The 24,529-nt window shown below is 47.0% G+C and overlaps 1 protein-coding gene across 2 annotated transcripts; it reads right to left on the minus strand.

The window, feature by feature from the left end:
- Positions 1-477: 477 nt before the first annotated feature.
- Positions 478-23,870, minus strand: LOC112571018. Of its 2 annotated transcripts, XM_025249797.1 has the most exons (5): positions 23,705-23,870; positions 20,098-20,942; positions 7,302-7,342; positions 4,816-4,965; positions 478-2,025 (listed from the first exon to the last, which is right to left on the minus strand). In XM_025249797.1, the coding sequence occupies exons 2-5, from the start codon at positions 20,900-20,902 to the stop codon at positions 1,963-1,965; spliced, it is 1,059 nt and encodes a 352-aa protein (XP_025105582.1). In that variant the 5' UTR covers positions 20,903-20,942; positions 23,705-23,870; the 3' UTR covers positions 478-1,962. The 2 variants fall into 2 exon arrangements, with proteins under 2 accessions (XP_025105582.1, XP_025105581.1); XM_025249796.1 differs by lacking the exon at positions 23,705-23,870 and having other exon boundaries at positions 20,098-21,298.
- Positions 23,871-24,529: the final 659 nt, after the last annotated feature.

Consider the following 24,529-nt stretch of genomic DNA (forward strand, 5'->3'; position numbering starts at 1 on the left):
TAAGGTTATAAGACCTTCCAAATAAGATTGTGAGGAAGAAACATTAAATGTAAAAGTATCTGCGGTATATGATGTTAAAATATTGTGAGAGCAAGGGAATGGCTGTCAGACCAAGCTGTCTTCCATCGGTGACCACAGCATTTCATACTGGAAGAAGGTTCCTTAAGGTTTTGTGAGACAGTTGCACAGTTATCCGACGGACCTGCATTACTGGACTGCTGGCAGACGATTTTTTTTTCAGTTAAGTACTAAAACGAGGCTTGAGACTACAAAACTTCCGGTTTAGTCACATTTCAGATTAACTACTAAAACGAGGCATGTTACTGCAAAGCTTCCGGTTTAGTCACGTTCATTGTTACGGCTCGCCGAGACTTAACAAGAGGTTAAGCGTTGGTCTCGGCAGACAGCAGTCCACCTCTACACGTTCGTGGCAATCCTGATGGCCGGAGATTCGATTTTCACAAAAGAAATCTGACAAAAGTTTCCTATGGTTTATTTACCAAGGAATACAATGTTTACATGACCACAGTTAAACTTCTATTATATGAAGAATGTCTGTGTTATGACTGATTATGACAATAAAAAGATATAGTTTAAAGCATGATGGGTGTGTTGATAGTGAAGTTAATATCTGAAGAATGTATTTGCTTTTTATCTTGATATAAAAATCAGAAGCAGATTCGGGGGGTGGGAGATGGATTCCCACCTGTTTGCTGAGAAGTCTTTTGGCATCAGGAGAGTGGAAATGTTGGACCTCACCATCGGGAATTCAAAAATGTTACCTCTGGTCATCTGCAGTTTCAAAAGCTTTAAACCCAATCGTCAAGAGTTTGGGAAATGTTTGGCCAGACCATCACATTCTGTGGATGTATAGAGAATTGTGATTTGACATATCAAACGCACATATCTTTCGGTTCCACTTCCACTTTTAAGTAAACAGAAATCTTTGTAACTGATGTTGAACAACTTTGCAACTGCACAGATAGCTACACAAATGTCTGCTCTACAGCAAGCACACAAAATGAACTATTTACTAATTGTATGCCTCATATTATTTACAATGACTTTTGAACATAAAAGAGAAGTAGTCCTGACAGGAAGGCGTGGACATAAATGGCTGGCAGGGTTAGCCCGTGTACCAAACATGGCGCCACGTCTGTGGTGGGATCCTCTTGCTGAGGGACCACAAGCAGGCAGCGGGGGCGGAGGTCGTTTCCTTTCGCCCACAGTTGGGTGGTAAGGTCCACCTCTTTCCCCCCCCCCCCTTTGGTCATAAACTTCTGGCACAGCTGTATGTGCGCCCTTTGAGAGGCTGAGGGTCCAGCACCGTCTTCCCCTGACCGCGGCTCGAGAACACATCATGAGTGAAGGGTTGATGTTACAGCCATGAGTGGAGGATGCACGAGCATCCTGTTTTGGTTACACCATTGCCACTGCGGTTGCTGTTTTCCGATCCAGTGGTTTGGTGACGGGCATCAGTCGCTTGGGTGTCCTTCCGTTTGTCACGCGACACCAGAAGAAGTCTGGTGACACCACCCCAGCGATTCCCTCCGTCCTTTCCTCTCCTTTCCCCTCCCATCCCCTCCCTGCCGAGACTAGTCAGTGACTTACAGCGCTGGACTGGTTATCAAGTCTAGAGATAAACAACCAAATCCAGTGACAGGAATGCTAGTTAATGTTTCAAAGTTCTAGTACAGTGACAGCAAGCAAGCCTGTTTGGTTTTCAAATGAAGTTAGAACTTGACGTAGGGCGAGCTTGGCCAAGTCCTGTCACCAGTAGTCACCTCAACATACACTCGCACATCACACCCTCGGTGCTGCCAACTACACGCCGCCTCCCTGCACTCAAATGGTGGAGAAGGAGAAGAAAGACGAGGTGCTGCTACGTCTAGGAAGGAGGCGGCTGCACTGTATCACCAGAAGGTCACGGGCGGCGTCCGGCACGTGACCCTTAGTCGGAAGTCAGAACTCGTCGTCCGAGGACTCCTGGAGAGGCGCCATGTCGTCTGCCTTTGAGGTTGCTGCCTGGTGGCGTAAGGGAACAGGGTAAGCATTACACTTCACAACAAAAACATCGGCACTCTGTAGTGGGAAAAGGATGCAGTTTACAACAGGTTTATACTGATGATAACAAATTGAGATTTGTATAGCGCATGCGCACACGCCTACGGAACTCGTAGCGCTTACAACAGGAATGACACGGACAGCGTGGACACCGCACAGGGACGGACAAATAAACAACAGTACACACAGCAAATATAAAAAAACACACAGAGGCACCGAGTGACAAGAACTGAGAATATGGTGATCCTGTACAGGAAGACGAGTAGGAAAGTAGCAAAAAGAGGAAAAGGGAGGAGAGTGTGACAAAGGACGAGTATTATGGGATAGGGTGTTAGCAGTCATGTTTACAGAAGAGATGTGTGTTCAGTGCACGTGTAAAGGATTCAAGTAGCGGGTAGGTGACGGGTATGGAGAGGTAGAGAGTTCCATTGTCTGGCTGCACAATAACTAAACATCCTGTGGTCACGTGTTGTTGTGGTGACAGTAAGAGTCAGGAGACCATCATCAGACGAGGAGTATGGATGTCTAGCTGGGATGTAAGGAAAGAGCAGCTCAGCACGGACAGTCTGTACTGGATGTCACAACGGGTGGGAAGCCAGTGTAAAAACGAAGGAGTGGGTGGCGAGGTCACGTGTCCTGGCCCTAAGCACCGGCCATGCAGCAGACTTCTGTACTTTCTGGAGTTTGCGAAGGTGACATCAACAAAAACATTTTATCAGACTAACAAAAAGCATATCGCACTTTTCACCAGTTTAACATGAATTTCTTTTTAATGTGTAGTGTTTTTTTTCATAAATTTCTTAAAATTTGCATTACACAAATGTTAAGGGGCTAAGTGGCTGAGAAAAGCATCCGCGCAAAATTCTTCCCCAGGCTTTGATCGGCTCATTTTCTGGATGTGCGCATGCGATGTACAAGATCTGTAGTGCATGCGAGGACAGACCTGCTGACACTGTGACAAAGATCGTTTTCTTGAAACTGGTTAGAGGACCATAGGCTGTCCTCAGCAGTCATCACGTGGCGTAAACAGGAGAGAACAACAATTCCATCTGACAATGTAAACAGGAGAACAACAATTCTGACAATGGAAACGAGAAGCGTGAAGATTTGCAGGTGACCATTGACACCGAGGAGACAGGCATCTTTATAAGTGGTGCACGTAGTAATACAAGTGGAAAATGTTCACAAGAAAAAGAAAGCGGAGTACCCCATCTGTCTCTTAGAGGAGTCGCTTCCGGTTGTTGATGACGGTCAGCCCGGTCCACAAATAACATGTAGTCCATCTGTGTGAAGCCTGAGAGCTACATCCTATCACTAAAGAATTAGCTTCAGACAATGAATCGCCATGAAACCCTCCACACAGAAACTGCTCTCGGTGGTTGTGATGTCTCCTTCAACGAAGCCCAGCAAGAGAAACAGTTGTAGACGATTACCATCTCTCCTCCGTCCAACGAGCTGTTGAAAGACTTCCTGGGTGAGAGCAATGCTTGGATGGAGCGACCAGTCAAGACTGACCTACGTCACCTACGTGACCTACGTGACCTACGTCACATACATGACCTATGTGACCTACCTGACCTACGTCACCTACATGACCTACGTCACCTACCTGACCTATGTCACCTACCTGACCTACGTCACCTACCTGACCTATGTCACCTACGTGACCTACGTGACGTACATTGCCACTACATGGCTGCGCTAGGAGGATCTCGAGACCTTGGTCAGCATTATTACAGTATTTCGTAGCCATATGGGTAAACACTAAAACTCATGGAGTGCTAGCCTTATTTTCTCCTGATTTAATGTAGAGATTCATGTAGCCATGGTTTCCGTGAATAACAAACAAACAAACACATTAACTGTAGCTATTTTAATACTACGGGAGAAAAGTCTGTAGTTTAGGTGTTGGTGAGGGGGCGATAGGGACCCACACACTGGCTTGTCCACCCGACACTCGTTCGTGAGATGCACACCCCTAGGGAGTAGCTTTTCATCTTTTCTCTCTTTCTCTCTCTCTCCGGTTAGTCTTTGCTCGTGGCTGTTTCCCTGTGGCAAGTGAGCTCAGCTTTGGAACATGGGGTTCGAACTCGCGCTCTGATCACCGACAAAAGAAGTCTCATTGCCAGCCAGTTAGAACCTCATTGATCGGGGGAAGAGGTAACAGGGTTGCTTCTCTGCATGTGTACTGTAGAGACAGTGAGCCACTTTAGTTCAAAACCCACACGGCCACTTAGAGAAGGACCAATAATTTCCATTTTAAACCATTTTTTTCTTTTCTGAATACAGCGTGGATCAAACTGAGAAGCTCCGCAAAGGTCCGCTGGTGGTGATGACAGAGACACCCATCTACCAAAGCTGCGGCCAATCTGCTAATTGCCTGGAAGCTAGAAGCCACAAGAGGCAGGACTCAGAAGTTTCCACCTGTCAGCGGTGTTATACTGTTGTCCCTCAACCACACACACACCCTCCCCCTTGTCTCAAGCTAGCCTCCATCCCTCTCAAACAGAGCTGTAAAAACTCGTCCTCGGCGTCCATCGATTGATGAGGAGCTCGTGCCGCGAGGAATTATGGGACATGATGGGAGGAGAAACGTGACGACCCAAACCTTTAAACACACCCCACCCTGTCCTCACCCTCCCTGTCCTGCCGCCGACAGCACGCTGCGCACATTTGCTGCATCGGAAAATAATTATAACAGTGTGCGTACACACGTACGTACACACGCACACGCACACAAGACCAACTTACTTCGAGGAAGGAGCGCGGTGCGCCGGTGATGATGGTTCTGTCCTTCCGCTTCCGGTATGCGCGCGAGACGTAGGCCATGACGATGATGAGCATGGCGCCTGCAAAGCCCACCGCGATGGGGATGAGGACGCTGAGCAGATACTTCTTGTCCTGTAACACGTGGTGAGCAAGGCGGGTAGATGTGCGGTTGGCTATTGCACCCGTCTCCATGACGATGCTGTGTGAGGCACAGAGTCTATACGTCATAATACCCGGATATTACACCCTGTCTTAGAGTCGTTGTACCTGATAATACCCGGGTATTACACCCTAACGTGTCAGTCTAGCACGTGATAATACCCCGATATTACACCCTGTCTTAGAGTCGTTGTACCTGATAATACCCGGGTATTACACCCTAACGTCTCAATGCCTCACAAGAATGCACACACCAGTCTACGTGACACTGTCAGACCCGTGTATGTCAGGGTATGTCACTGACAGCACAATACAACACAACGTGGCACAAAGGTGAAGAGCACACAGCCAGTGGTCTGTCACAAAAACTCGTGTTGGGGGCTTTGTAAGGAGGAGGCAGCTGACTGTGCGCAGAAGAGTGACAGTGAGGCGTGTTCACACAAGGAGAGGATCAGCCTGTGATGTTGTATCACAAGAAGTGTGTGTGAAGTGGTTGTGAAGTGGCTGTGAAGTGGCTGCTACTAGTGTAGGATGCTCAGACCAACAGGTCCTGGCCCCTCATCTGATTCCAGTTCCAGGAGCAGAAGACTTGCAGCTGCTGTCAGGCGGTTTAAACATCGATATAATTTGTCTGCAGCGGAAGCTCATCTGCTCCGAGTTTGCTGGAATGAAAATCGCCCCCTACCCCGCCACCCCGTGCTACCCCCACCCACTGTTTCCTCGACCTCTCAAGACTGAGGCTCAAGTGCACGACAGAAAAAAAAAATTCCCCGAGAGCTGAATAATTTAGAATGTTCACTTGGGGCCGGTTGTGGCGAATGGGTATTGCCGGGTATTGCCGGGTATTGCAAGGAGAGCTCAAGTGACAAGGGCAGATAACAAGCCTTTTTAAAACTGTTGTGTAGAAGTAGCGGGGCCTGAGAGGGAGGCGATAATGAGACCATTAGCAGTTGCTGCGCATGTCCGCACTATATTACCCGTTAAGCTGGGGCATATTGTGTTTCTTGCAGTGCGGAAGGATATGTAGCCTCGCCAACCATCGGAAGCTGCAGGCGTCCGATAGGAGGAACAGCTGCTCTCCTCCTCCCTTCATTTCTCAGGACAAGAGAGCAGCGGCTCTGACACCAGGAGAACTATATTCGGCGGCACCAACGTGAACACTAATGCCAAGGAAGACTTTGGCCACAGTACCAAAGTGAAGACGAGCGCCAGGAAAGATGTTGTTTACAGCAGTAACAATAAACAAACCGTAGGAAAGAAGACGGTGACAGCAGACCTAAAGGACGCTGCACCACCCGACAGCACAGAGACAAGAGCCGAAGAGAACCTCCACCACAATCGGTCACCTCAAAAACTATAAGAAATAAATCAAAAGAAAAGAAAATCACGACTAACCTGGACACTGTCACATGAAAGTTGATAGACTTGAACTGTTTAGCGAAGGAAGCAACCAATCATGAAATGAAGGACGTTTGGTTTTATGCCTTGGCTTTTAAGAGAGAGAGAAAGTTTGAACGACACGGGCTTCGAATCTACAGGGCTATCAAAGTTGATAGTTTTCGGGATATAAGCAGTCCTCCCACCGCGCTCACCCAACACCCACCCACAGACACACTCAGTCCTACCAACACGTCCACCCGACACACACACACAGTCCTACCAACACATCCACCCGACACACACACACTCAGTCCTACCAACACATCCACCCGACACACACACACAGTCCTACCAACACGTCCACCCGACACACACACAGTCCTACCAACACATCCACCCGACACACACTCAGTCCTACCAACACGTCCACCCGACACACACTCAGTCCTACCAACACGTCACCCGACACACACTCAGTCCTACCAACACGTCCACCCGACACACACTCAGTCCTACCAACACGTCCACCCGACACACACACACTCAGTCCTACCAACACATCCACCCGACACACACAGAACAATGAGGTTGTACCCCGGAGGTCCGGCATCTCAAGCACGCAGGCCATGCTCAACTAATGTCATGCTGTAAAGTGATGACTAACACCGTAACAAACAATGAGGGCTTTCTGTAGGAGTGCAGACAGACAAACAGAAAGTCTGTGATCTGTAAGTAAAGTAAGTAAAGCCACTCAGGTACTTCAATCAGGCAAACACAACATGACAAACTAGTTCCTTCAGAGCCAACAAAGGCAAGGTAACTTTCCACGAAATGACATCAGCTAAGTTACCTGCTAGACTTACAATGAATTGTCCGAGCATCAACAGCTGCCAATACAACTTACCTGAGACGAGCGAACACCTGCTTACCTGCCAAAGAATGCTCCCGAAAGGACCATCATCTATGGGACCTGCAAGACATGCCAACATGTGATAATAAATTATATTTTATTTTTCTACATCTTGTTACATAGCATACAGACACGGAAAGACTGGTGTATAGACTGACCTTTGGTGACATGTAGGACTGCACCACTCACAACAAACACGACACGGACAGGACACGTGCAGTGAGTAGTGCTCACTAGTCCACGAACACAACAGTTTGCTGGGCAGTCCGTGTTTGTGGCAGGTACAAAGCAAGACTAGTGATGTATATATACAGACAGATATTACTCAGTGCTAAATATGGCTGAGTTACTGAGCCAGTGAGCCAGTGAGCTCCAGTTACACGAGCAGACAAGTCGCACCTCCCCTAGACACGTGGTACACACTCATGGATGTGAGTTCTGAGCTCATTTGGATTATTAGTGTTTACAAGGCTGTAGGTTAGTTTACTTGCATTACCAGTCTATACGATGGTGTAGCGAGGTGGACTGGCGATTGGGGGAATGGGGGGATGGGTGGGGTGCACAGCTATCAGTGGAGGAGGGTGCAATGACCTGCGTTACGAGCAGTGAACCCCCCTCCTGTCGCCTCCAGAGACGGAGGCAAGATGTCTGTTATGTTTGCCGATGCACATTGACATGAATTAAAATGAATTATTTGGCATCCAAATTAGCCCTGCCATGCTCTAGATGAGGAGGATCATGCACTCACTCTCACACGTAAGCAAGTGTACACGCATGCGCACACACAGACACAGAGTGTGGCTACAGACACAAACACACGTGCATGTCCAGCCTGCATTAGCGCGATGTGTCGGCATGAGATGTGTGACTAACGTCCACCAACTGTCATCAAACTGTCATCAAACATCCCTCCTGCCCCTCTGTGAGTTGTCCGCGAGAGTTGTCAGCCCCATTACAGAGTTACCGCACCTGATGTAAGAAAAGCTGCCACAGGGAAAATAAAAACAACCGCGGATCCCAACAACCCCTCCGAAATGGGAGGGAGAATCCACGGCATTCTGTGCAAGGGAGAGTATCCACTATATTTTGATGAGCACAGCTGCATCTATTCTTTCCTCATTTCTAACGTCGACGTCACAACATGTTGATGAATGGATTTGACAGTTGTTTGTCTACGACGACCTCTCTGTCTTGCTGTTGACCGACCTCTTGACACTTCTCCCAAACACACTGAAGTGAGTGGTCCCAAAGGCAATCGTCCATTTCACGGCCAAGTCTCGTTGTCACGTGTTCCATCATGGCGTCCATTTCACGGCCAAGTCTCGTTGTCACGTGTTCCATCATGGCGCCTTGAATGAGGCTGCAGTTCAAACCAAAATGATTTTGTCCCCACAACGTGACTTGCTGTCAACGCAGCTTTTCTGTAAAATTTTCGGTTTCTCAGGCCGGGATGCGGCCCTGTAAGATTTCTTGGTGGACGGACGGCTGACTAAGGAGCTCGGCAGACTGTTGATGATGAGGATGACGGTTGCTTGCACAGACGTCGAACACGATGGCAGCTGGCTTTGTACTCAAGAAAAAAATCGACTTTCGGTGTCGTTGTTGTTGTGACACCGGCGACGTCTGCGACTGTAAAGTCACGTGCATGTCTGAACTTTCAACTTGGACAAGCCACTCAGAAAGCCACAAATCACAGAAGTCCTGAGATGTGCTTGTCGAGAACATGACAAAGTATGACCTTCTTCACACAGAGAAGTGATTGAGGAACAATCATCTACGACCACATTCTTGGCGCGGACATGTCCTCTGTTGCTCCCCATTATGTTATCAGCTGCTGCTTGTTGCTACTATTTTGTCTTCTGCGCCACCTTCCTGCTGTAGTAGGTCAAAGGTCAGCAAAGGCCGTCTGACGTCGCTCGACAAGTTTCTCTACTGCAACTCATCACAGCGGCGGCGGTGTCCAGCACAGGTTATCATTGTTGTGGACGCTGCAAATAGACTTTGACAAGTCCTGGTAAGCGACAGGAATGTAGTGGTGGGGTGTGTGAGTGGGGTGGGGGGAGTGTGTGGGAGGGGAGGGGCGATCACGCAGGGATGTAGAAGTCGCAGGGGAGGTTACAGGAGGGTTAGTCGTCGATGTTGTTTGTGAGGTCGCCGCACTCATACATCTTCATCCATGTTATGTGCACCATCTTGTGGGAAAGGAAAAACGTTAGAGTGTAAGAGAGGGCCGAACAGCGGAGGAGGAAAAGAAGAGATGTGGATGAAGAGAAGAGAAATGGGTAGGGAGAAAGAAGGAAGGGGAGAGAAGTAGACGTAGCGATGGAAACAAGAAGAAACACGAGGAGGGGTTGGGGGAAGGGGAAGCAATCGGTTATGAGTGTTTGGCAGTTGAGATGTGATGCTGCACATGCGCGAATAAAAAGCTAAATCAGACAATTTGTGGAGATGACGGGAAGATAAGGCGCCATAGCGGTGTTGCTGGTAGTCTGGGAGAAAGGCTCGGACGTCGCCATCATTACAATCGGATTTATTGGCAAACACTCCGGACTTCTGGAATCTTCTGTAGGTTTCTTGTTGTAGACCGTCTTGCCCGTCTGTCTGTCCGTCCGTCCGTTTAGTTAGAAAGACCGTGGTGGTCTATCCGAGATGTCGCTTGTTCTTGATCACGAAGCCGAGAGGTTCCCTGGCTGCAGGTTTTTCTCTGGAAATGAGTTCCACCCTACACCGGCATGACTGACATGACCCTCACCCTTCCAGTCTGGAGAATTATCTGTTGACTTATATTTCCCAAACTTTTGATTCATTTGAGTCCGACAGACACACACACCAGTCTTGGCTTGTTTTTTGTCACCTGGGGATGTCATGTGACACAACAGCGCCACCTAACGAGACAATTCCACAGGCAGCCATCCCGAGGTACTCGTTCTTATGGATTTCTGGGTGGGATGGGGTAGAGAAAGAAAAGCTTCCAGAAATATTTACAGAGCTGTCTGTCGGGCACGAGATGGCGGGATGACGGGGTAGGATGACAGGGTGATGTTGGCGGGATGACAGGGTGATGTTGGCGGGATGACAGGGTGATGTTGGCGGGATGACGGGGTGGGATGACAGCCTGATGTTGGAGCCTCATTGTACCCACCAGGTCTTTATTTCCCGCGTCTTGCCGCTACACGTGCTGTGCTGCGGTCTGTTGGTGCTGCACGTGCTTCGTTCTGTGTGACAAGAGTTCAGCTACTAGTTGCCTCCATGCTGGTGTCGCTGTCTGCTGACGTGTTTCTAAAGGTGAAGTGCAGGACAAGTCTAACGAGTGAAACTCACAGGAAGTGTGGAGTGACTTACAGTGTGTGGACGTGGGACATGTCTCACTGGGGATACACTTTGTACCCTGCTGTCACACGCCGAGGGGTGCACGCGGAGACAACAAGTGTGAGTGAGTGGTTGGTTGGTGCACATCAGCCGCTAGATGGCGCTACAGATCCTCTCTGGACTAAGATGGCGGGGGAGCTCATATCTGCACTTGCTAAATTAAGAATTGATTTTTGTTTACGACATCGACTGTTCCCTGCAAGACTATAAAATGGCGGCCACAACATACATTAAGCTGCTGGGTGAGAAAGCGAGATTACCCATGGTCCACAGGCTTTTTGTGTGGACAGAGAGAAAATAGTTGCACTGAGAGACGAGTTCACTGAGCTTGGCAGGACACCACGACTGCAAGATACAATGCTATCTACCTTGACTATATGGTCCATAGCCGGCTAGAGAGACATAGACATAGACATGTAGACATGTAGACAGTAGACATGTACACATGTACACATGTGCACAGCTCATCGTATCAAGGATAACTGCGAGCTGTAACAGAACTTGTAACGACCACACCGCCATCTTATGATTGCTGTTCCTTGTGTTGTAAAAACAAACACCAACCGTGAACAGACTGAAACCAGCCTGCGCAGCTTTGAAATCACGGAACTAAAGCAGTTCACAAAAACGCAATGTTGATGGCTTATGAAAATAGAAAAATACAGTGGCAGGACTTTATAATACTGAAATAGTATCGTCCACAGGTTTCTATGATCTGTTGGTATTGTACCGATATGGCGGGTAGTCGGGTACAGAGAGCCACCCAGCATCTGTCCATTAGTAATGAAGCAGCCAGAAAACAATGCACGTGTAACACTAGTAACAGCGATACTGAACTCATTCAATCCTTCATTCAGTCCTTCATTCAATCCTTGATTGATACCAGCTGATCCTTTACGGTCGGCAGGGAGGAGGACAAGGTAAGATACAGCGGCTGACTAGGGTCACAGTTTACACCTGTCTTCAGATGCTCAGGGTTCCCAGGTCCTTACAAGGTCCTTACAAGTCCTTACATATTGAATTTTCGCCGTAAGGCCTTATAAGTCCTTATATTTACCATGCGGTCCTTACAAATTCGCACACAGGTCCTTACATTTTCTCTGTGGCCCTTACAAGTCCTTATATCGATAAAATATTACCACAAATTTATTTTCGGAGTCGACAAAATACCGACGATTTTTCGCCGCATTGCTATTTTAATCACATGACTACCCAGTCTCGCTCGTGGCGGGAACGTCCGTTTCGGCCTTTCACGAGTTCACTCTCGTCGTGTCGACCACATTTCTTTGCTTAACAATTTGAAAGATGCCGGGGAAGTGCTCTTTTTCAGGAGAAGTGGCTAAAGGAAGACAAGTATAAAGATTGGTTAATAAAAGACTCGAGCGATAAACATTTGGCACAATGTGCTGCCTGCAAACTATCTCTGAATCTTTCATCAATGGGCGAAAGTGTTCTGAAAAAGCACATGGTTACCGAAAGACACCAAAGGCAACTAAAAGTATTTTTGAAAGATGCGCGCTTTTGTGTAACTGATTACTTTCGTCATCGAGAACATCCACAGCCCGCTCAAAATCAGACGGCACCGACCAGCTCTGCAAGTGTGTCCAGTAAGTTACAATTATTTATCTTTAGCGATTCATTTAGTTAACGATGTGGGTACTTAGAAAAACACATTAAATTAAAGCGTGCATAACATTTTGCGGTTTTTTCCACACTTTATTAAGCCTATCGTCTAATTTACGGTAAAGCCAATAGCTTAAAGATCAGTAAATAGCAAAGAATTATTTAATTTAAAAAGTTGAGATTTTCATTTTCTCACGATTCGAACTACAAATAGAGTTTTATGCAATCACGAATCTTACTACAGCTTTGCTGCAGAAAATTGATCTGATGACTAAAAATTTTTGGCATCTGATCAGGAAAGATTAAAAAGAAAGTATAATTCATAATGTATGCTTATTATCCTATTTTACCAGAAAATACATTATTTTTTGGATTTTTAAAATCAAACAATCTAACATTAAAGCTAAATCAAACTTTCATTTTCAACTATGCTGCCATCTTTATACTTTAACTTAGTTTACTATTATTTATATTATCATGTCATTAATTATTGCTTTTTGAAACCTGTCTTTTATTCAGACAGAACATAATGTTTACAAACATAATGGTAACAAATGTTTTCTTTGAATAGGTTTTGTGATGAGCAATGAACGATTGAAGGCAGAGATCCTGTGGACTCTCAAGATTGTGGAATCACACTACAGTTTCAGATCTGCTGAAAAGTCTGCTGAACTGTTTCGACTTATGTTTCCAGACAGCCAAGTAGCTGCAGAATTTAAGTGCGGTCCAACAAAAGCCAGTTATCTAACTTTATTTGGGCTTGCTCCTCACTTTTCGAAATTGCTTCTGGACTGTGTAAATTCGTCGCCTGAGTATGTTCTTTTGTTTGATGAATCTTCTAACCATAAGACTCAAACTAAACAGCTGGATTTCCATGTTCGTTACTGGAGTGACAATGCTGTAACGACTCATTACCTGACCTCGGAATTTTGGGGTCATTCCGCGTCCATAGACCTTCAACAAAAGTTCAGTAAGGTAATTAGCGAATCAAACTTCAAGCAAGCTAATTTACTTCAAATTTCGATGGATGGACCTTCTGTAAACCTGAACCTTCTTGAGAAAATTAATAACGACATGATTACCAATCACAATGTTGGTTTGTTAAATGTGGGCAGCTGTGGACTCCATGTTATGCACAATGCATTTAGGCGTGGATGCGAGGCTTCTCAATGGGAGCTTGAGTCATTTCTTACATCTGCTTATATCTTGTTCAGAGACAGCCCAGCCAGAAGAGAAGATTATATAAAAGTAACTGGTTCCACATCTTTTCCAGCCAAGTTCTGTGCTCACCGATGGCTTGAAAACAATTCTGTTCCTGAAAAAGCAATTGTTATGCTTCCAGACTTGGAAACATTTGTCAAAGCTGCAATAGAGAAAAAAATAACATTGCCAAAGAACAAATCTTTTGATATTGTAAAACCTGGAGTCTTATCTACCCCTTTGCTTTCATGTCGTCTGGCTTTCTTTAGTTTAATTGCCAGTATACTTGAACCTTTTTTGAGAAAATACCAAGCTGATCAGCCTCTTCTTCCTTTCCTTTGTTTAGACTTACATGAGATTATGAAAAATCTGATGCACAAATTTGTCAAGTCAAATGTACTTAATAAATGTGAAACTGCCCTCCAACTTGTGCAGGTTGATACATGCAACAGTTCTAACATGTCAATCTGAGCATGATAGAACTTGGCTTCAGGGTTGATAGACTACTGGCTGTAGCTAAGAAACAGTCATCAGTAACTGATGGAACTGTCATGGCCGTCAGAGCTGAATGCCGAGATTTTTTGAAAGCAGTTGTTCTAAAATTGCAGGATAAATCTCCACTGAAGTACACCCTAGTGAAAAACATAACTTTCTTAAACCCAAAGACCATGGGGGAAAAAGACAAATCAATACAAAAAATGAAAAAGGTTTTGTTGTATTGCCAAGGTGTGAAAAGGTTTGATGATGTGACTTGTGACAAGGTATTGTCAGAGTTTCGTAATTTTTTTGACAGTTCTGCAGGTGAGTGTGGTAGTAAGGCTTTTGACCCTATGACACAAAGACTGGATAGTTGGTTTTATGATGCCCTTGCTGGAAAAGCAGAGTTTCAGGTGTTGTGGTCTGTTGTCAGACAGTTACTCCTACTCTCTCATGGTCAAGCTACAGTGGAAAGAGGATTTTCATTCAACAAAGAAACAGTAGCTGACAATCTTAGCCAGACTGCACTAAAAGCACGCAGAGTAATTCTTGATCATATTCACAGTGTGGGAGGGTGGAAAAATGTTGAGATCTCCAAACCACTGATAATATCCGCTTCTAGTGCCTATGGCAGGTATGAACGTTACCTCTCTGAGCAGAAGCAGCAGAAGGAAACAGAAGAAAAGCAGGTCCACAGAAAGAGATTAGGAGATGAGCTGGTAATACTCACAAAAAGGCTAAAGACCACCAGTGCCGAAGAACGACACCTGCTGGAACTGGCTGACAGACATAGTCTCCAGGCTGAAGAGCAAAAAAGTTTTTCACTTATTGAAAGATCTAACAACATGCGTTTGTTAGCCAAAGACAAGAAGAAGGAGATAACAAAGATTCAGTCAGACATTGATAGATTACAGGAAGAAATTAAAAGGTGTTGAATTGTGACATTCAGAATTAATGTTTATTTCAGTTTTAAATAAGCCTGCACAATTCTGTACATGTATGCAATGGAATATGTTAAAAAAAACCAGAACTATTAAGAGGAAATTAGGTTATGTAAAGAAATTGTATTGTTTACTATTGGTAAAGCTGTAGAGGTGACAAAGAATTGAACTTCGTCAATGAAACTTTTGCTTATAGTAGATGGATTGCTTTGTCATTTTGTAATCTTAATCTTATGTGTATTAGTATATCGTGCTGTTTATGTATAAGTATATGTTTGTATGTGTTACATGTATGTATAATGAGAATGCTTAAATAATATCTCAAGGTTAACAAAAATAAATGGTCTGTAATGCTTGACAGTTTCGACTCATTCCATCTTTGGTTTAGCATTAGGATCACACTCTTTTCATTCCTCATCTGATCCTCCAAGCCTTGGTATTCCTTGTAGTCACAAGAAAATGTTTGGTCTACACATCTGTACAACACTAGCTGCCCTTCCGTATTCGCAAAAAACACTCTTTTTTCAAAAGGTCTTTAGAAACTTACTCTTTCTTGAACCTTGATCTTCTAGTACTACTGTGCATAGCTCTATTTCTCTCTCTCTTCCCGTCAGAGTGTGTGCGAGAGAGAGACATGAACTGACTTTTGTATTACACCAAAGAATGGCTTTCAGGTTTTGCAATTATTATTACTTAGATTTCTAGAAAACTTGGAACATTAACGGTGTATGTTATCAGCGCGCTAAGGACACTTTTTAAGTTATCTAATCTAAATATGGCAGACAGGCATCAAAATTAACTCTTTGATTATTTATTACTAGAAATACATGTATTTGAGAACATAGAGAAGACCACAGATTTCATAAATAATACATATTTCCGACCACACAAGAGAAAAACTTAAGCATTGATGACTGTCACTTAGGTCCTTATGAATGCATGAAAGGTCCTTATAAGGTCCTTATAAAGTCCTTACTTGGCACCATCCCTGATCCCTGGGAACCTTGGATGCTGCGAGCAGGTGCTGCACGTGACGACCACCTTGCCACCCGACTAACAGGTTGCTACCCAGTACTTCTTCTCTCTCCCTCTACGTCCAGCACCTTTCCCAGATCCTGTGAAGAATGGTTGTAGACAAAGTGTTGGGCCGGGTCACGTGACCAAACTGGGCCACGCGCTGCTTCGCTGTTGCAAGAAGAGAGGAGCTTGTGTCTGATGGAACTGACGATTCTTAGCATCGGCGATGTTCACAGTTTCATTTGTTTGGAAGGGACATCACTAGTGACTGCCTTCATCTTTTGTGTTATTGCAAGATTCCTTGGCACAGAGCAGCGAGGGTCTTTGTTGTTATGCGCGATATAAATCTTAAGAAGGCTTTGTTATGGTTGGATAATCACACAGCAACACAACAACATCGTTGTATTCTCACAGCTCACTGCGGCCAGCCATTGGAACACAAGGTGACTTACATCACTATGAGACCCTGCCACTAAGTTGTGATGTCTTGCCACTAAGTTGTCACACCTTGCCACTAAGTTGTGATATCTTGCCACTAAGATGTCACACCTTGCCACTAAGCTGTGATATCTTGCCACTAAGATGTCACACCTTGCCACTAAGCTGTGAGACATTTATTCTCCCACACCGATGCTGACTGACCTCTCGGTTTTCTCGCAGCATGTCAGTGATGACAAGCCACTTGGTGTCACTGCAAGAATGAGGTCGACATTTTCCATCTTCATCAGGTGGTGAAGAATGATGCCACGTGTTCCTCACTGAACCCACGGCATCGTTACAAAAGTCAAAGTTCACTGTTCCCGTCTGATTATTTCTGCTGCAGAGATGGGGACACAGACAGGACAAAAGAAATGTTTGACACGTGTAACACTGGCAGTTTGGAGAGGGCAGTAAACAGACTGTGACTTTGGCTTCCTGTCTGTGTAAACATGATGGATTGCTTTGTCGACATTACTATACCAGGTCGCGGCCTGCTTGGGGTTAGGGTGGACGGAGGGTGTGAAGAAGGTCTGGGTATGTTGCCGTCAGCTGCTCACCACTCCACCCTTGACTCGCTGGCGCCTAAATCCATTCCCGTTGGAGCTCGCTGGTCACCATGGTCACCGATAGCGACCAGCAGGGGCCGGGGAAGTGAGGGGCAGCCACCAAACAGTGTTAGCACCGATCTTCACCGGGTGCTAAACGCGCGCGCATGCGTGCCGGAAGTGGTCGAACGACGCGGACGCCAAGGCACTACTGGACGCCCAACGGGAGATAATCAATCCGTTTCAGGAGCGGATAACTATGGCAACAGATAGAGAGGGCGGGTAAATAAGTTAGGAACGATTTCCCAGACGGTCAGCAGTTCGCCGTCCGTCTCCTGGTCTCCATATTAAACAAGTGGACAGCATGAGGCTGCGGGGGCAGACAACTCTGCAAGAGTTGTGAGCTTTGCGACTCTGGGCAAAACCTTGTAAGCCCATCGCTCCAACTAGGAGGAGACAAACATCAAGGGGGTGGGACTGATGGACGAGGGGGAGGAGAACTTGATGATGGGATGTGGGCCGCCAGATGAAGGAAAGCCTGCAGGCCAGACAAGCAGACGATTCCAACTAACTTCATCAACTGTTAACAGGGACGGAAGCGATGTCCAAATGCAATAAATCGTCAGCTTGCATGAGGTGGCGCCCCCCCCCCCAAAGTTGTTGTTGTTGTTGTTTTCCTTTATTGCCCAGCATGTGGTCAGAACGAGACAATATTGACCCAGCAACGCAGCACCAGATACTGTTTTTGTTGAAGTGACAAATGTTTGTTATTGCCATGGAGGAGAGACTGATGCTGCTTGTCGAGAGAGAGACTGACTTCAACCTCAACCTGTTCTCTAGGACAGGGTAGGGCCGGGTGTCCGGGTGTCTGGGTGTCACGTCAGTTGTTCATTTGCCTCGGACCCACATGCTTTGCTTGAATAAACTGCCGTTAGGCTGTGCATGCACGGTCACGAACATAAGTTTAGGTTGCCGGACTTAAGTGGAAAGCTGAGTGTTCACACCACACAGTGCAATCCACTGTTCACATCACACAGCGCAGTCCACTGTTCACACCACACAGTGCAGTCCACTGTTCACATCACACAGCGCAGTCCACTGTTCACACACACACAGTGCAGTCCACTGTTCACATCACACAGCGCAGTCCACTGTTCACATCACACAGCGCAGTCCACTGTTCACACCACACAGTGCAGTCCACTGTTCACATCACACAACACAGTGCAGTCCATGTTCACACCACACAGCGCAGTCCACTTGCTCGTGAGACCGGCGATTTAAAATTTATTTTCCAGATTGGTATGCAAGCCGCCCCAGGGATGTAAGAATGTGGGTGACACAAGCCTCCTGCGTTCTGTCACAACCTCGGGGTCAGAGGCCAGCAGCTGGTTTGTTAGGAAACAACGCACGTCACACACGTGCACCAGGCAACTGCACGTGTGGATGAGAGACGGACTTCAGTGTCTGTCGTTTGAACTCATGCTCACCTGGTGGTCGAGGTTTGCTCCACAATGTGCAGGTGTCGGCCTCGGTCATGGCTCCTACCACCTACTCGCCTCAGTCGCAGAACCTTGATGGACTGAGTCCAGACTCCGTGTGTCACGATGTTTACTCACAAGCTTCTGTCTCTGGGTCCAATGCTTCTTGTGTCATTTACCTCCCCTCTGTCTGATGTGACGTCACGCCATGCCATGACATGTCAGTTTAACAGTCAGCTCCACTCACTGAACTCTCTGGACTACTGACACGGACACAGGCATGTATACATGATGTAAAGTCCTGAATAAAGATAAGGCTGAACTGCTGTTTACTTGTAATCCTTCTCTCCTTCACTCTCTGTCTATAAATAACTCAACTATTCCTTCCTCCACCTCAGTCTGCAGTTCGGGTGTCATTCTCCATCAGAGTTTGGCCTTCCATCAAGATATTTGTCATGTCCGCAGAACTGCTTACCTTGAGCTTCATAGGATTCAGTCACCTGACTACCTACGAGTGTTCTGTGGGGTGCTGGTCCCCTGTACCCCCACAATCCAATCAGAACCCTTCCTCCCGGTTTGTCATCCTGCTTTCTGCTGGCTTTTGATTTATCCGTTCATTTCTTGTCGTTCTGCTTACGAGTACGAAGACGCACACACGACACACAGACACACAGACACACAGAAAAACAGACACAGACACACAGACACCGACACACAGACACAAGCACGACACATACAGACATGCAGACCTACTGTGACATGTGCTCGTCAGGAGGGATGCCACTGCACTCTGACTGACTACAAGGCGCGGCTGTCCGCAGGGCTGCAGGAGACGGGGGAGGGGATACGGGGGGATGCGGAGCTCGGACAACTCTCAGCCTCCATGTTGCCGTTAATGACATTCCTTACACCAGCGGGGTGGGTGGGGTGGGGTATGGTAAACTGGGCGAGAAATAGTGTTCAGGGGAAATTTAATTTAGTTTTTGTACACGAGAGGCGGGGGAGGAGGGTCCACAGAGCGGGACTGGAATGGCGCCAGTTGAAAGCTGCACAAGCAGAGCGGGAACCAGTCTTCCACAAACTCACAGTCAGCCTTGATGAAGTTTAATTGTCGCTAGATACAAAAGCTTTTATCACAAGTTTGAAGGAATGAAGAAATAAAATAAAGACTTTTAGCGATTGCAGAAGTGCTTTAAGCGGTGTGGCCAGTGTGTTTGTCCCTGGCTGTGTAGATAACGACTACTGTGTGTACAAACCTAAATACACATACATGTACTATTTACACATATTCTTCTCTCGCTTCCTCTCTCCTTCTGTCACACACACTTCATTCTTCCACTGATCTACTCATTCCCTCTCACAGACAAAGCACACTCACACTCTCTCTCACACGCACTCACACTCTCTCACATACTCTCACACTCTCTCTCTCATATGCACACACTCTCTCACACACACTCTCTCACATACACAGTCTCACACACACACTCACACACACGCACTCACAGGCACGCCCACACGCACGCACATCATTTGTTCATTCCTTCACGCATCCTTTCTGTTCCTGCTCACTCTCACATTCCCTCCTTTGCTTTTTCTCTCACTCTTGCCTTCACTGTTCATTAATCCTTCTTTCTCTTTCTCTCGCATTCTTTCCCCTTTTTTCTCTCATTCTGTCTCACCTGGAGCTCTGGGAGTGGGGTTTGCCAGCCAGACGTTCTGAACAAAGCCTGTGAAGTGTCTGGCCAGGTACTCCATCTGTTTTCCGCTCAGTTGTTTGGTCCTCGTACCGCTCGCCTCCCCTGCTGCTTTGGGCCTTTGTGGTTTGCTCCCCTTTGCCTTTCTCTTGCCGCCGACTGCTGGTGTTTCAGATCTGAATGTGGTTCTCACTGTCGGGGACGTTCCCTTGTGTTGTTGTTGTTGTTGTTGTTGTTGTTGTTGTTTTGTTGTTGCTGCTGCTGCTGCTGCGTCCATTTCTAGAAGCTTTGAGGTCAGCAACGACCACTGCGACGACAAACTTGCTCTGACCGCGGTCTTGGGAAGGAACCATTCAGTAGTCATGGATGCGGCGTTTGTCCCCATGGACCTATGTTTTTCACTGTTGTTATCTTCGTTCTCGTCTTGGAAACTGTCGCTGCTCATTTGCTCGGAAACAATGCTTATGGCAGTAGGTTCCACCAGTCCATCGGGGACTTCTCTCCTGGCAGAAGAGCAGTTGTCACTGGACGCAGTCTTTGCACACGGCTTGTCTGGAACTGGCGGAGTCCCACTGCTGGCTCCAGCCCTTTGTCTCTCTGTTACACTGTCCGCCATCTTGCTGACATTAACGGATCGCATCTCTGTCGTCACTTCCGTCACTCTTGACGTGAAGCCGGAGGAGGGATCCATGGAAGACTGAGAGGAGTCAGGGCTGATAGCCAAGGGGTCACAACATGGCCAGGAGCAGCCAACCAAAATAAAAACGATGACACAGTGTAAAGTCAGCATTTCCGGTCTGTTACCTCCCTCTGCAGTCACACTGACGACCCTGTGGCAAAAAGAAAGACAGTTATTCTCCCCCAGTGTATGGCAAAGCATTGAAGACATGCGCACTGTCGTCGGGGGCCAGACGGCCGCCTGCAGCTGGAAGAAAGCTGTCTGTCATCACTGGGTGAGCTGGTGCAGCTGTCACAACCCACAGCAAGAAAGATTCAATTCAGCTTTTTACAAAATCTCTTGCAGGACTAGGCTTTTGTACACTTTAGAAAGTCTGGCTGTAATGCAAACATGTCACGTGACGTGAACACAGAGCGGCGCTGATTGGAGCGCGGAGCAGAGATCGATAATTGTTTTTCACGGAACAGCCCGCACGTGCTTTGCATCGCAGATGTTGATGGCGACATCCCTCATCCTCCCCCCGTGTCTGTTGTAGGGTGCAAAGGTCAAACACGCTGCCGCTGCGCGTCTTCAAGGCGGCGATGGTCACGTGTCTAGCGTGTTCCTGACACTGCAGCGCCATCTGACAACTGTCGTCAAGTCCAGACTTCAACAAGAGACTGCAGTGTGAAGTGTAAATGTCTACATCACTAGTCATGTTACAATACAGGGGCACAGCTCATGTCGCCCTCATTCCCTCCCAAATAAGACTGTGTCGTCCTCCACAGTTAAAGTCTTGTCGGGCGAGTGTCCGTCCTATAAGCAGGTGTGGTGCATGCGTCTGTGTGTGCGTGTGTGTGCATGCGTGTTCCACTGTCTAAACAGCGCTGACGATTGTGATGCTAGTGTGATTTGTTGTGAGTGGCTACGCGGTGCGTCATGTGTGTGTGCTTGCAAGTGTGTGTGGCAGTTTTGCGAGTATAGGTGGCGACAACTCTCCTGTGTGGTCCTCACACGCGTGTGTGTGTGTGCGTGTGTGTGTGCGTGTGTGTGTGTGCGTGTGTGTGTGTGTTAGAACACTGTACAGCTACACCAAAGCTGTTTGTTGCATCCAAACTACATGTTGCAGACGTCCGCCTGATGTCTATAGTGAGCTTTGGACTTTTCTTGGTTCCTGGACTTCGCGCCAAAGTATCTTTATTTTAATATTTGATGTCGGTTGACGATACTTAGGCCTCCAAAGTTTAAAAGTCCACTTTGCAGAGCAATGTAGACAATGGTGTCTAAGAGGATGTACTCTGTGTGCGCGTTGTCTTCTGTGAGAGAGAGAGAGAGAAAGAGGGCGAGCTATCCGTACGTTTATCTCTCCTTCACTAAACATGGTGTCATGCTCTGTCATGTTGTCTGCAAGCGAACTTTCACCTGTCAGGGGAAGGACATCACCCTAACTCTTTCTCGGTTTCTTCTACAAATGACCGAAGTGAGAAAAGCGTGTCACGAGGAACACGAGCGCCGGCCATTTGGAGACAGTCGGGAGGCGCTCACAAGAGAAAGGTCTGTGTGAAGGGTCTGTGTGAAAGGTCTGTGTGAAAGGTCTGTGTGAAAGGTCTGTGTGAAAGGTCTGTGTGAAAGGTCTGTGTGAAAGGTCGGTGTGAAAGGTCGGTGTGAAGGGTCTGTGTGAAGGGTCTGTGTGAAAGGTCGGTGTGAAAGGTCGATGTGAAAGGTCTGTCTGAAGGGTCTGTGTGGAAGAAGGTGAGCTCAAGCAGGTTCAGCTACCTACTTCCCCCAAGACACTAAGGCAGCCTGTCTCTTGGTTCTATAAGTTTGGGCAGCAGGCAGGACCGTCAATAAAGAAATAAATAATCTAACCTGAGCAAAGACACCGACCTCTTCAACAATCATCATCATGATGAGTGCGCCTTGTATATATACTAGGAGAACTCAGCTTCGCACAAATCATCACAGACTCATTTGTACAACACCACAGTTCACCACAGTGAGTTGGTATCATTACATCTGAGTTTGTTACACTCGTCGATGGCTGCCATGGACATTGTAACAGACTTGTCTGCTAGTGTGTAACAGAGACTAATGTGCTAGTCCGTAACAGGCTAGTCTCCTGGTCTGTAACAAAGACCAAAGTGCTAGTCTGTAGCTAGTCTGCTAGTCTGTAACAAAGACTAATGAGCTAGTCTGTAGCTAGTCTGCTATACCAATGTGCTAGTCTCTGGTCTGTGACACAGCTGACCATAACTGTGACCTTTCAAGGGGTACATCAAGGAACAGTTCCAGGGCTGCCTTGAGTTTTAATGACTTGTGAACATTGCTATGCTCCAGAGGTCCCACTGTAAGCTTTCTGTGGTGAAACTAAAACCTATTAAAATGTAATTTAGTTTCAATGAATTCTGCTAAAATGTGGAGCACGAGATGGGGCTCCGTCTCCGTTACACACGGCTCCCTCATTGAGAGATCTTTGGTCCTGTCCCTTACTGTCCCTTACTGTCCCTTACTGCTGCAATTTCCTGAAAGTCCCCGGAGTCATTTCAAGACAGGAGGCGCTGCGAGCAGAAGATACAGAAGCTGGCATTCGTTTAAAGCTCACCCCTCCCTGCAGGCCCCACTGAGAAGAGAGAGGGGAGGGCAAAGAAAGGTTTGTGCCCGCAGCACAACCACCTCAAGAAACAAGAATCACAAACATTATTTATTTCTTGACAGAAGTAAAGTACACGATGGAAGGGACAGAAAGAGAGATGGACAGACACATCCGTCTTCACATTCCTTCCTCCAGTTATCCATCTACCCTGACACAATGCCTCCCTCCTCCCTCTGTTGTACAGACAGACAACAGAAGCTGGTTTTTTAAAACAGGGATGGATGGAGGGAGGAAGGGAGGGCAGATGTTTGTGAAGTGAAGTGTGACAACAGTCTTCCTACCTTTACTGGCGGAGTGTTATCCTGTGAGGTGGTGAAGAAGCGCTCCACTGGGCCGGCCACACATACTGCCAGACACAGTGGTGCTGGGCCTCGCTGTCCTCGGCCGCCACTACAACTGTTGCTTAGCTTTTCTTGAGACTGGGAGCCAGCCAGCCACACATCCCGCCGCCCACCACCACACTTCGCCGCAGAGCAGGCGGTGTCAGGGGTTAACATGCGATCGCCTCTTTGGGGGGTGGTGGGGTGGGTGAGGTGGGGGTTGAACCCTTTAACAGCAGGGATGGGTGGGGGGACGCACCCCTGGGGTCCAGGGCAGCACTGTCCCGGATGTTCCTGCTCGCCTCAGCTGAGAGAATGTGTAATGATCACCAAAACACTCTCACGGGGGACAAGGATGCTGGTGTCACGTGGTGTCAGTCTTCTGTCTCGGGAACATGCCAGAGTGGCTGGCAGGTGTACAACGATGACTGTGTGGTATTGTCATGTCATAATGTGTCATGTCATGTCATAATGTGTCATGTCATACTGTGTCATGTCATGTCATAATGTGTAATGTCATTTCATACTGTGACATTGTCATAATATTGTCACACATAACTATTTTCAATGACATGTCCTGTGGTGTGCTGATGACACCAGTCTATTTGACAGTCAACCAGCAAAGTTCCCCTGGTCTTCTTGACCATGAGGCTCCCTAAGGATCTGACGACCAAATGGCGCCATCTCTCGTCATCTCTCGTTTCTCTGGAATCCAGAAGCGAGATCTCTCCATTCGTGGAAGTTTTCTTTCCTTTTCTTCTTTTGTTGGCTTCTGTTTCCTGCTGT

Source organism: Pomacea canaliculata, linkage group LG8, assembly GCF_003073045.1.
Source record: "Pomacea canaliculata isolate SZHN2017 linkage group LG8, ASM307304v1, whole genome shotgun sequence".
NCBI lineage: Eukaryota > Metazoa > Mollusca > Gastropoda > Architaenioglossa > Ampullariidae > Pomacea > Pomacea canaliculata.